This window comes from Cuculus canorus, chromosome 7 (genome assembly GCF_017976375.1).
Source record: "Cuculus canorus isolate bCucCan1 chromosome 7, bCucCan1.pri, whole genome shotgun sequence".
NCBI classification, from domain to species: domain Eukaryota; kingdom Metazoa; phylum Chordata; class Aves; order Cuculiformes; family Cuculidae; genus Cuculus; species Cuculus canorus.
In genome coordinates this window covers 16,433,692-16,447,787 of record NC_071407.1, presented here as the reverse complement: position 1 = coordinate 16,447,787, position 14,096 = coordinate 16,433,692, and the positions used below count along the sequence as shown (strand labels likewise).

Genomic DNA, 14,096 nt, shown 5'->3' with positions numbered 1-14,096 from the left:
TCACAATCTTGATTGAGGAAGTGGAAAAAATTCTTGATGTAGCTTAGCCTTTGTGGTCCCTCCTAGGTGTAGTGCTGCATACTTGCTGCCTTTTTACCAACTAGTTCTCCTAAGGCTTTGGAGACTTTACAAGAGGTTCTCAAAACAGACTTACAACCTTCTCTGTGATGAGAGAGGATCCCTTAGAGCACATAATCTGAACCCAGGATTAGAAACCTGATAGGGACTTTTCTACTAGTAGAGAACTTGTTTCCTGGTAGGATCCTGTTTCCATATCAGTAATTCAACTGTCTTTTGGATGCATGGCTACACACTCACTCCTTCATCTGTCAAAAAAGATAGTCTTCTTGGTATTCATACTCTCTGCTAGAAGGTTACGGAATATCCACATCCTTGGAGACTGTCCTTACTGCGCCACAGTGAGTGACTACTAAGATCAGTTACAAGCACCGAGATATGATGCAAGACCAGAAGTATAGAACTACTCTCAAATTACAGGCACTTTCCCTGGAAACTCAGTCTCTGTGGCATTTCTGAAGAATTTCTCCATCTCTGAAGGTCTGCAGCAATGCCATCTGCAGTGCCATTTCCCCTCCTGCAAAATCAATGCATCGGAACATACTGCACACTTAGCAAAACGTTACTGTTGTCACTGTTTTGAAAACAAACAGAACAACTAGAAAGCTCTTCTCTAAGAAACATAATTGACAGGTGGTTGGAATGTAAATGTGCATATAGTTGACCTCTGTAGAAAAAGGTAAAGCAAAACACTGTTCGGCAGAACTTTTCACACCATTGTGCTGTCAATAGGCAGATTCACAACTTGCCCTTCTGCTGCGGAGTCCCAGTAGAAATGTGTGGGTCAAACTGAAAGGAGGGCAAGTCTTGAAAGTATTCAGTCTGATGGGCTCCAATATTGGAACATCCATAGTGTAACTATGCCAATGTGTCAATACACAGATAATAATGCTCAGTTATTTCTATTCAATTGTCTTTAATTTTCTGGAAATCTCTAAGTAATGCTTTACATATCTTTGTTTTCTTAAATATGACAGAGATTCCTAGGTACCTGAAGATGCATAGAAAAAGATAATTCTTGAGAGGCATAAGCTTGGTTACTAGATAAACTGATTGAGTCCATAAAGGGTAGGTAGTTGCAAAATGCTTCATTTAAACTACAATCATTGCACTTCTACTGGAGCATCTTTTAAAATGTAAAAAGTTTTAACTAGAGAGTGATTATTGATGGAAATATGTAACAATTCTTTTTTTAAGAAAAAAATCCTTCCAAGTTGCAGTTACAGCTGTAGTATTTATTCTCCAGTTATCAGATACCATATCCAGATGTCATATGCGCATTTGCAGTTAGGAACAGAAGCCGTATATCAAACCAGCACTCATTTTTCAGAAGTTCCCAGCAAAGAATTTTCTCATGCATGTATTTTCATTCATACACAAACAATAGTTTGGTTTTGTGGGTCTGCTTAGTTTCTCTGATCAATCATGCATCGGTATCCTTTAGCTAAATTGTAATGTTTAACAACAGTTACTGTTGCTTATCTCTCACAGAGTAAGATGATAGAACATTTGGAAAGAAATGAAAAAATTCCTACAGAACATAGAGAGTCTTATTGGTTTTTCAAAGGATTCACAGAACATGGAAAAGGCATACTTTCTTTTAGGACAACTGTAGTGGGTTGTTCTATGGAAGCATTCTTATATCTTGCTAGTTCAGGAGAATAAATTCAAATGTTTAAAGAAAAGCAAGTACTATTTCAAACAGTTACTGAATGCATACACCAGCTAACAAGGGTGGTAACGATTTAACCGCCTTGCACTCATCAATACGAGCAGAATTTCAGATTTGCAGTTTTAATACCTGTATTCCTTAAGCATCCCTTCTTCTCTTGGTAGGACTGGCAGCAGAAACCCACATCCTTGATTCTCTGAGGATTTTTAAAACCTGGAGCTAGTTTCAATACACTCTTTACTTATTGCTCTTTAATTATTTAGTTAGAACTTGGGGGTTTTCTTGAATATTTGGTAGCAAATGTTTTCCTTTGTCAGAATGCATGCCTTGTTTATTGAAGTAATACAAATTTATTACATAAGACTTAATTCCAGGGAAAAAAGCAAAATGTGTAATGTAAACTTCAAAAATGTATGTGCTTGTGCCTTACCTTCTAAAATATCACTGTAGTGGAGATTAAAAATGACTTTTATTGCTGCAGCTTTAATTGTTGTTTTAAAAAATTGCTGTTGACAACCTTATAATAAAATAAGACTAAGACCTTATCTACTCAAAAGACTTCTGTTCCCGTGAACATTCAGAATACAGAGCTAATACATTATTAGAGGAGGATGCTACATTCATTACTTTCTGGCTTATATACCCTTAACAGCAGCAGTATTGCAGTTGCAAAAAATTTTTATTTCTAGTGATCTGCCAGTCACTAAAACTTTGCCTTCCAATTTCATCTTTTAAGCTAAATTTGTGATTCTAGAAGAATATAAATATCCTCATATTTAATGTAGAAAATGAACCTCGGTCACAGGAAACAGAGAAAGCTTTTCTTGTTATATGCAAACACAAAAACCCTTAGGACTTGCACAGCTGAGATTTCTCTTGAAATACTGAAGTGGAAGTAGCTGGCAATCTTAAGAGACTCCTAAAGATCATGGGTAGTTAGTATTTTGCCATTATAGTAAGAAATATTTTAAAAAAATGAGATTTCAAGGAGACAGTCTAGACAGACTGGGCTTTTGCTGCCCCTGGGGCAAGGCGAAAACTTACAAAGCATCCATGTAACATGCATGCCACCATCCCAGTGAAGCACTGCCCTCGTTCCTTAGTGGGTCAGACTAGAGCTTGCTCTCCCTCTGGGCCCTTGAGAAGGGCTTTTCACAGAGTTTATTCCTGAATGAATAAGGTGCAAGCTAACAAAGACCTTACAATTTCATTTTCTGTCCTTAGAGAAAATAAATTCTATGCAACTTTCTTCATTTCTGGAGCTCCAGCCATAATCACCTAACCTCATAAGAAATGTGAAACATGCACATTAGGCAGAACTAGAATTTCTTTTAGTAAGGTGCAGTTATTGGATGTGGATGTTGTTAGCATCAAAAAATATGTCTGCTAGGATGCACCAATTGATTTTATGCTGCCTTCAGCACAACTGAGCCTTCATAAAACTATTGTAAATAAAAATAACTGCTTGTACCTCTTGACAAAAAGCTGTTCTCAAATCTCCTCCTAAATGATTTCTAGTATTACAAGTACAAGACTGCCAGTATTGCTGCTTTTTTTTCCCTAAAAAAAACCCCAAAAAACCAAAAACCCCCCACAACAAAATGAATTCAACCCCCAGCTCTTGAACTACTATAGCTCTTTTGTTCTTGTTTTCTTTGTTATAGCTGTGCACTAGACACATTGTTGAAGTATACAATGTTTAAGCATATGCTGTGGGTGCAATTAGCTTTAAAGCCCCTTCCTGCATGATTTCCTTCCTTTTTTTTTTATTGTAAAGTTGGAGTGTTCCCAAAGCTTGTTCTAGTGTCACAGAAAGGGTGGAGAGAAAGAAGAAAGTCCTTACATCTTCAGCCCACGCACAGGATGATGTAAAACAGATTAGGGTCATTTTACATATTCTAAAAACACCGACGACACACACAGAAGCAAAACACACAGGGGAGCCTTCTTACTCAAAACTAGTTTTATTTTTAAAAATAAGTTGAATGCATAGCACTCACAAAGATTCCATTGTTTTGGACATTTTGCCTTTAGGAGCACCATTCTTATTTATGCCATAAAAAACACATTTTGGTTCTAATAGTAAGAACAGTGTATTTTTAATGTACACCAGTAAAGCCCTTTTAAATAATATATTGAAACTGTTCAGTGTACATTTTCTCTGTAGTCATTGTGCAGCTGTAGTGTCAGAAAGAAACTCAGACTAATTAATAAATTAAAAACAAACAGCATGTAGTGGAACTTTTTACAGTTGAACTAATGTCTTAAAATAGTCAAATAAAAAATACCCTAATAAATGTAAATTTGCAGTATTAACTAACTGAATAAGCCCCCCGCCCATTATATTTCCAGTGTTAAGTATTAGTTAAATTTTATATATCAAATGCCTATGGGATAAATTCACTAATACCCCAAAAAAAGAGGAGCCTACACTGCTGTGTCACAAATAAAGATGACAAGTTAGCCAATTTAAAGATTTTACAGCAAAAAATTGCTACAGGCATCTGCTGTTATTTCAAGTCACGGTCTATTACAAGACTGTACATTCATAGCATCAGAGGTAGTTAGAGCACTGAGGACTTGGATAGAGCATTGCAACAAAATGAAACTGGCAGAAAGAAGTCCATTTCCCTCTTAAATGGGTAACAATTCTGAATAAAAAGTATGGCATCTTACGAGGTGGAAAGTCTCTACTTAACACTACTCTCAGACATGGGGAAATATTCATCAAGAGATGAAAAGAGGAGGGAAAAAAACCAAAACCAAATCAACTTGCACTTTCATTGAAGAACCGACCACACTATGCCTATTTCGAAGTTGATCCTCCAGCATAAAGCAGAGGGGGTCATCTCTTTCATTCACACTTTTATCCCTCTTGCACATATATGCTACAAAAGCCCACAACAAAAATTGGGATTTAGGCAAAAAAAAAAACCAAAAACCAAACAACCAAACAAGAGAATCAGGATTTCTTCTCCTCAACAATAAGTAGGTTTTTGTAGCATGATATCATTCAGCCTCAGAAAGAATGAACACAGCTGTCCTTCCTCCAGTCTGAATGTTATGGTAAGGCTCCCCTCCCCTGTGACAAAGCCTTCATATTAATATTGATAATGTATGTTAATTGCCCTTAATTGCCTTTACTTTCAAAACAGTCTCTGTAAGATTCACAATACTTCAGTGTTATTAGATAGTACACAATTTAAGTGCTGCCATAAAGACAGGGGAAGAAGGTGGTAAAAGAACAAATAAAGCAGACAAAAAAAGCATTAAGCCCATGTACTATAAAGATATTTTAAAGTACTAAGAAACCTGTCATCCATACCCCTTCCTTCCATACTCTACCACAGGAGAAAGTCAGGTATCTGCTTTTATAAAAAATAAATCCTCCGTTAATAGCTCTACCACCATTTTCATCCAAGAGTGGGATGAGTGAAGCTTCCCACTCTCAGACTCCACAGGAGATAGTGTAATTCCATAAAGTTATTAGCACCTTAATTGTGATAAAGCAGCTCACTCTGCAATATAATTTTGATCCACCCGTTTAGAAGAGTATATCTCTGTATTTTCTTCTGGAACTCCCAAATAGTACAAGAAGTTGCCCCACTGTTACCTGAGAATTTCCCTCCACTGTAAGTCTGACAGAACTGGATTTCTACAAGCATTCAACTGTACTTTTTTTGCATATGTGATACTGTCAGTCCAATTGGAGGATGCCTTCTTTTGGTTAATAAAATGTGTGTATTTGTGTACACAGAAGAATCTCAGCCCCTGTAGTAGTTTTGGTACAGTACAACTTCAGCTGAAACTCTCTTTTTTTCAATTACTCAATACCACGCTGCTGAGCGGTTCACATCTACATTCTGTGAACACTAACATATCCCTTTGGTACTCTGCGTATAGATGCCCTGAAGAAAAGCCACTCCACTTGCTATAGTCTCTTCTCTCTCTGCTTTCTTCTCTCAAGTTATACCAAATTAATTGTACAAAACAGCAGCACTGAGTAATGTGTAGAAAATTCCCTGAGTTAGTATGAAAGAGTTACTTTAAACATAAAAAGGATAGAGAGGAGAAAGGAAGTGAAAATATAGTGTCTATCCTGTGAGGTACAAAACTTAAACACTAGCCAAAATACCAGTTAATTCAAATGCCTTAGCCTAAAGCAAATATCCAACACAAGTGCCAAAAAAGGGGCAAGAGCATGGAGTCAGCCAGATGAGACTTGTTGCTTCCTGTGGTCCCTGTGTCTGGAGAAGCCTGGCATTCAATGGATTCTTAAGTTTGAGTAAGTTCAAAGTAAGTGTTAATACTGCATGGTGGTATCACATAAATGTCTTCAAAATAATACTGCATATCTCCTTCATTAAAAGGTAAGTCTGTAGTTAGTCCACAGCTATTTTTTTCTTGTGACTAGTATTTCAAAGAGGCGTGTTAGAAGCAGAGCATTCTGAGTGCCAGAGTAAGAACTTATTACTCCCAGGTACACACGCTGTTTTTAGAGGGTGTTCTGTGTGGTTATCTTTTGTAGTCTGCATTTGAGTTATGGGACTGGCTGCCAATCCAGTTGCTTTTTTTTCTGGAAAGGCACTTTTTATTGAATTTGTTGCCCTCAAACTTACTTGAGGTTTAACAAAACCCAAAACAATTCCCCTCAACAGAACTTCCCACCCCAAACAAACAAGCACAAAACAATTTTGTATTTATCACCTCTCAAAGCAGGGAGTAATACAGGAATATCGTCCATTCACCTGATAACTCCGGTTGTAGGAGACACTTAGACATGGCTTCACTTCTAGTGGAACAGCTAGTGACATCGCAGCACCAGTCTGTACATGGCCTCGACCCTGAACGCTAGACTGTAAGGCAGCGGGGCAAGTCTGAAGTGGGTAAGATGCCGTATGATTAGATGATAATATCTGTTGACAGTTTTGCTGGTGTGACGCCTGATGGTGATACTGTAATGAAGATTGATGAGTTTGGAGATACTGTGGTACATGCTGTTGAGCATTATTAGCCTGCTGTGAAGCTGGAGCTGAGGCCTGAAATACAGTATGTTGGGCAGATTGAGCATGTTGTCCTTTTTGCTTGTTTGCTTCCTTCACATCATTATCATGTGCACTAGAACAAATTGATAAGACAATTCATGAAAATAGACATTAAAACAAATTAAACTCTGGGTTAACTTTTAAAAGCACTCCAACAAATGATGCAATTATCTGAAAGCTTTCAAAGCTTTCCTTTTTTTTTTAAAAAAAAAGTTCATTTTAGCCTACCCTTTAAAAGCATCTAAGGTTTTAAAATTTGTTTCTTGAGGATACATTTCTTTTCAGTATTTCACTTTATTCCATAGCAATAAGAAATGCAGATAAAAGCCAAGTACAATACAAATAATACAGCAGTATCTAAAACTATCAGCACAATAAGGTCTGCTATGGTACTGCACTAAAGTGCCCAATAACCAGAACTCAGAATTAAAACTTAGTTGCTGCTTCCACCTCATGTAGATTGGGCAATAGAGAACAGGGTTTTTAAAGATCTATATTAAAGTACTTAAAGATCATATGTATATTTATATTGGATCCTGCTTTCAAGACTGGAAATGCATTTTTTTCCTCTTCCCCTCCTTCACCTTTTTCCTCCCTTACCCAGTACCTAAGTTAGACAGTTTAGCTCCCCTGAAAACCCTTTGATTTATACCTGTCTCAAACATATTTACACATACTCTTTTTCTTACTTTTATGCTGAGGTCAAGCAGTTGCCACCTACACATTTCAGTCAGGCCTGAATCTGGGAAATCATCTAAGTTTTCTAGTACCGCCTATGCAGAGCGGATCTCTTGAAGACAGTGGGGGTTCAATACCTCACCCTTTTTTCATAAGAGGTTGCTAACTTTTTATGGTCCACTGTAAAGGTGACTGAAAACCTTTGCTCACACTTCCCCACCCCCCAGTGGTTCCAGAGCAATACTGAAAATACTTCTGCAACAGCACTTGCATGCCTTACATACTATCCCTTTCATTTCACATATTAGTGAAGCAAAAAGAGGTCATCAGAAGTGATAACACCACAATCATACTGAAGATATGATTCTTCCACACATTAAGGCTTAGAATAGAAGAACTGATCATGTAACATCTCCTCCCAGTAACGTTCACTCGATGTTTGCTGGCATTTTTATCTCATGTTAGCTGTATCTTTCCACTGTAGAGCAAAAATCGATACAGCAAAACTGGTTACAACCTTCTCAGCGTTTCCTCCCCCATATAATGGCCACTCAAAACAGTCTGCATGTTTGATCCATAATCTGGAGCATCCCTTGAACTTCAAAGGCATAGAGTCTTCAGAGTGAGTAGAAGCCCCTGTGCCTTCAGTGCTCTTCGCAATCTCTTTTTCCTCTCTGTGCACAGTACAGAGATTGGAAACAAGCTATTTAACAGGCTCTCAAAGCATGCCAAAAGAAGTTCAGTAGAAATGCACAGCTGAGGTTTGTTTGTTGAAAGAACAGGAAAGAAGTTAGATCTGATAAGGTTTTTCTTTTTTGGAAAGAATAAAACAGTTACCCAAGTACTTTTAGTATAGAAAAACTGAAGTTAAAAACGAAATTTACTTGCAGCGCTAACTGCAATTAAGCATAGCAACAGATGCAGAAATGGGCTTAAAAAAAGCTGCTGTTATTAACTTACATTAATAGTCGTTCAATACATGGCACTAGGAAATCCCAGGAGTATGCAGTAAGATGATGCAGTCGGGTAGGCCACGTTGGCGAGAGACGCAAGATAATCCTTGAAGAAGCCACACACGCAGTAGCAACTAAAGAAGGGGCATAATTTAAAAATGCATGATCTAGAAAGAAGGAATAAGAAAAAGATTCATTTAAGTTGGACATTTTCTGTCAAGATAACAAAAGAATCTTTACTTGAAATAGGTAACTCACCTTGCAGCGATACTTCCAGAAAGTAATCAGCATATTTTGCCATATATAACTTAGTCTTCTCTAAGCAAACCATTGGCCAGCCATCATGAAGATCAGTCTCATGGACAGCAATAGAAAGATAATAGTCGATGAAATGAGCAGCAGTTGGGAGGCACAAATTCCACTGAAATGTTTCTAGCAACAACAACTCCATATGAAGCAAATTCTGTTTTGTTAGTACCAAATTCATGTTAGTCATACAACCCAAGCTGTTCAACTGTTCAAGTTTGGGAACACTGTCTTCCTTTTCTTCAAATTTACCTTCAGGTGAACACAAAAGAGAAGGGGGGGGGGAAAAAAAAAAGGGTTCAACGTGAGTGAACTATAAAACAGATGATATCTAATGTCTGTACTGGTCACATTTCAATTCTACTATGTCAAACAAGCTTCAGACTTTCCTGCAGATGCAGAGCTCAAATTGAAGATGTCATCAGACATAAAAAGGGGTTAAATTTCACCAGGTAATGTCAAACACTGTGTACAATATTGTACAGTTCCATGTTTCCTGTTGGTTTTCCTGCCCTGCCACACAAAAGCCAGTTGCCAAGAGTAGAAGTAAGCTCTATTAGGACAGACACTGCACACACAAGTTTTTGTCACAAAAATATTGTGTAAGGTGTCCCCATCATCAATGAGATACCACCATGATACGAGTTGCAATACACAACACCACAGCATTTGGTTTTAATCACCCTCCCGCCCCCATGCACCCTTTTTGTTTCTAAAACTGTTAGAGTATAGCTAGAGCTCCAGCTAATGTGGCTGCTTCTAATGCCTACTATGGTAGGTAGCTTTTTAGGTTTGATAGCTGATAAGCTGCTCCAGTGTTATAAACGAGTGGAGTTCAGCAATGTGCACCTGAAAACCCACACTGCCATATATACTGTTTCAACTTTAACACTACTAGTTGCTTCAGCTTTCCTTAGACTTCAGCTTGTCAAGCCTGCATGTTTTTAGCCTAAAGCAAAATTGTGTACATAGAAAACCCGTTAATAAGAGAAATGAGTGTCACATTTCAACACAGTTCGCCATATGGTTGTGCTGTTTCAATTTCATTGCAAATTCTTTCCATCTTACACTCACTATTCAGTACTACACAGTATGTTGTTAATGCACATTTTTAGAGAGTTTTGCAGGACTGAATGCACTGAACATTTACTTTTTTCAACAGTGGAGGTACTTACACTTGACTTAATCCAACATCAGTCCTAGTCTGTTAAGCTTTTGTTTCCCATACTCTGGTAATTACAGAAATAAAAGTTTCAGGAGTTGCAATCATTTCTCTTATTGCTTTTGTAACCTTATCAGATATATCTGTGTGACTCGTCCAACTTATTGCATTGCAGATTAAACTGCTTGTTTAAGCCACACAGGGCAAAAGTTTAAAACAGCACTCTGGTTTGTGCTTTCTGAACCAATTCATGCACTGCCACTCAGAAGAGCAACTACTCCAGGCTTCTGGTGCTCTACTTACAGCTTGTTATGAAAGATGGCAGAGACTTTTTTTTTTTTATTATAATTCTCTTCAGAACATAAATTTCATTTGAAAATCTGGCATTAGTTCAAAGCCAATCTTTTTTATGAAATGGATTACACTCGTTTCTGAGACAAGGTTTTCATACTCAGCACCTCATCTATTGCCTGGTGAAGATTGCTGACTGGTGGCATCCAGTCAAAGTTTACCCGCAGAAGAATTTGAAATAACCCTTTTCTTGTTTGACTGTTCCGCTGAATAGCTGTATTGGTGGAGTTAGGGGATGCAATGGAAGGGAGCAGAATAATAAAAATAGCTAATACCTCAGTACTGTTTTCTAGTGAAGATGGCCTAGAGCCACAACACAATGCACCTTGAGAAAATGAAAACAGATTCAGAGAAACAGATCAGCAGAAACCGAACCAATAGTTAGTTCTGCTGCCAGGGCCCATTACTCTAAATCTATTGGTTTAAGAACAAGTGCCAGCAGGTACCCCAGCAAACTACACCACATCTCTTTGGGGAGATGTCAGGGGTCCACAAATGTCAGAAGATAGATACACATTACAAGACTCTAGACAAGGTCAATATAAGCAGTCCTGATCGTAATGAGTGTTTGTAATTATGTCTTCAGATTACCGTCATTCACTGATGTATTTCCCCTGTATTACATTTTGTACGTGACCACAGAGGATGTATGTTAGCCTTAGCCTGCTTAAACAACACTGCATTTTCTGAAATCTTAAGTACCCATAACCACACAGCACCATCAGCTGGGTGCAGTACAGTCTACATACGGTTTAATTAATTTCTTCCTTTACCACAGGTATGCAAATTTCTCATTTCCAGCACTGGATATTCTGATTTTGAGATGTCCCCAGAAAGGCAGTCTTTCTATTCCTACAGTAGAGCTCTGAAAGCTCACCTTAGAAAAATTTGTTTCCAAGCTTAAACATTGCAGTTTGTTTTTCCTTCCCTCAGTCTCATCAGGTGCCAACAGAAGTCAAAACAAGAGTCTAAAGAAAGGCTCTACAAATTGGGCCAAACTGATACACCCTTATCTGCCTGTCTCTTATAACCACTTTGTTTTCCCCATCTGCTGTATCCCATCAAGACACGCCTTGTGCTTGGCAGCAGAACCTAGATTGCTTTAAAGCTTGGTACCACATACTTACTTGCTAAAAGTAAACAGGAAAGAGCAACCACATGCAGCTGCTGTATAGATATGTCATAACGATCCATAAAGAGGTCCAACAGATACACAGCTAGATGTCGTGCAGCAGGACAGAGTCTGAACCGATTGCTCACAATGGCAATCAAATCTGCAAAATATCTTCTCAGATGTAACTGGGGAGATTGGCCTTTGTAGGAGGGCAGCTTCAGCTCCTAGATGGACAGCAGCATGTAATTTTATTAAAACCATCATTCAATTTGAATTAGTATCAGATTAATATAGCTGATATCCTCAAATTTATCACAGAATTTTCTAAGTATTTACACCCATCATTTCAGCATCAGAGCAAAATCTATTTGTTTTATTACATAAGACCTAAGAAATAATTTGGTTCTGCACAACATTAGTATAAAAATTTAACATCATTCAATTGGGCAATCATCTGGAGCGACTTTAGCTTTTACCATTTCTGTTCCATTTCCTCTAATGCAAAGGCTGTATCTCCCAGCAGAGAAACTGCAAGGGTACATGAGTGCTCCTCAGCTGCTTCAATGCAAAGTCCAATAGCTTAACTCAACACCCTCCTGCTGCAGCTCAAGTCTGAGCAATCAGACTTCGTACTTAAGTGTTTGCATGTTCCAATGCTGCCAGATCTCCTGCAGGTGCCTCCAGGAGAAGGGCACTAACAGCTAGCTGAAAGTAGCAATGCTAGGAAGAGGAATGGGGTGTGCGTGTGTCAACATTTGCTGTGTGCACATGCTTAAATCCTGACTTAATCTGATCTGATCGATGTTGCACTGACACCGATTACAGCGTGTGCTCAGGCATTCAGTTAAGTGTGCATAAACCTCACACGGTCTCAAATTCAGGGGGAGACTCCATAAAACAAAAGCCCTACCAACACCACAGATGAGAAAAATCTGTGACACGATCTATTTTGAATACAAAGTTTGGGGTGGTAGAAAGAGCTTCCCAGGCTCCTGCCTAGAAGGTAGCATCTCCTCTCATACACAGCAGAGCAGCATTGCTGTCTTCTGTTATCATGAATAAATGTATGAGTTAGATTGGGCGTCCCAGATTAAGTAGGATTTTGAGTACAATTAAATTCCCTGAGGGACAGGCTGATAACATCAAGTCAGAATGAAGTCACCAAAAATTTTCAAAGTTCGAAAGTAAATTAAAAGTTCTGAAGCATGCCAGTAAAGTGAAAAAAAAACCAAACAAAACAAACCAACACCCCCTTCTCACCTACTAAGCTTTAAAATTCACCTTTCAGAACACTAACTTGGGTTTAACAATTCTAATTTTGGTACCAAATAAATGATCCTGCCCTTCTCTTGGTTATCTCCCTGCCTACGCCATTCCTACAAACAAGAAAAGCTGCTGTAGCAGTCACACCTTCAGGACAGATAATCATAGAATCAGAGAATAGTTTGGGTTGGAAAGGACCTTAAAGATCATCCAGTTCCAGCCCCCCTGCCATGGGCTGGGACATCCCACTAGATCAGGCTGTCCAAGGCCCCATCCAACCTGGCCTTGGACACCTCTAGGGATGGGGCAGCCACAGCTTCCCTGGGCAACCTGTGCCAGTGCCTCACCACCCTCATGGGGAAGAAATTCTAACGTCTACCCTAAATCTGACCCTCTCCAGTTTATAACCACTGTCCCTAGACATCCACTCATTTAGCACTATCAGGAGGCAAACCCGCATTTTTAGTACGTTCAGTCCCTGCCGACTAGTCTGGGCTTCCCCATGGCCGCAGCCCCAGGGGGCAGCTCCGAGCCAGCAGCGCCCGGTCCCCGCTCGCCCCGGGTCCCTCCGCCTCTCTGGGGCGCGGGGAGGGGAGCGCGGCCGAGCGGCCCCCTCAGGGCTCGGACACACCAACCCCCCCACCTCGGAGCTACCTTGTATCGCAGCGCCTGGTGGATATCGGCTGCCAGCTGCCCGCTCCACCACTGCGGCTCCAGCTCCATGGGCGCGGCGCGGGGCCCGGGCACAGCGGAGGAAGCGGCGCTCGCTGAGGGGCGGGACGGGCGGCGCCGCCCTCGCCCCCTCCTCGCTCGGTTAAACGCGCTCAGCTGCCGCCCGCGCCGCGGGGCCGCCCCGGCGCCCCGGCCCAGCTGGCCGCCATGCCGGGCACAAGTGGGGCTCGTTAAAGCGGGGGACGCGGCGGAGCCGGCGAGCGCGCCGCGACGAAAGGGCGGGCGCCGCGTCCCCCGAACGAAGCCGCCGCTCACCCTACGCAGCGGCGCGTACGCCCCAGCGCTCCCCCGCCATCACGCGGCGCCGCCCGCCCCGCGCATTGTTAAAGGGCCGAGTGGACTGGGCTGTGTACAAAGCCGGGCAGCGCCCGCACGCGGCCCTCGCAGCCGGCCAATCGCCCGCCGCCTTACAGCGCTGCCCTCGCAGCCGGCCAATCGCCCGCCGCCTTACAGCGCGGCCCTCGCAGTTGGCCAATCACCCGCCGCCTTACAGCGCGGCCCTCGCAGCCGGCCAATTGCTCGCCCCCTTACAGCGCGGCCCGTCCGACGGGCGCCAATCAGGGCGCGGCGCTCACGGGGCGCGCGGAAAAGGCTTGGCCCCGCGCAGCTGCCGTAGCTGCCCCTTAAAACCTCGGGGGGGTGGGGGGCTGCATTGGGGGCGGTGTTGTTGCGGGGAGGGGCTGTCCGCCTCGGTCTGCCCATGGGGAGTTCGTACCCTTAGCAGAGCTTTGTGGCGCTGGGG

The 14,096-nt window shown here is 41.2% G+C and overlaps 1 protein-coding gene across 1 annotated transcript; it reads right to left on the bottom strand.

Moving 5' to 3' along the window:
* Window positions 1–3,543: 3,543 nt before the first annotated feature.
* Window positions 3,544–13,641, bottom strand: CCNJ (cyclin J). Its single transcript, XM_054071837.1, has 5 exons — window positions 13,277–13,641; window positions 11,373–11,583; window positions 8,685–8,984; window positions 8,434–8,593; window positions 3,544–6,868 (listed from the first exon to the last, which is right to left on the bottom strand). The coding sequence occupies exons 1-5, from the start codon at window positions 13,343–13,345 to the stop codon at window positions 6,454–6,456; spliced, it is 1,155 nt and encodes a 384-aa protein (XP_053927812.1). The 5' UTR covers window positions 13,346–13,641; the 3' UTR covers window positions 3,544–6,453.
* Between the last annotated feature and the right edge of the window lie 455 nt (window positions 13,642–14,096).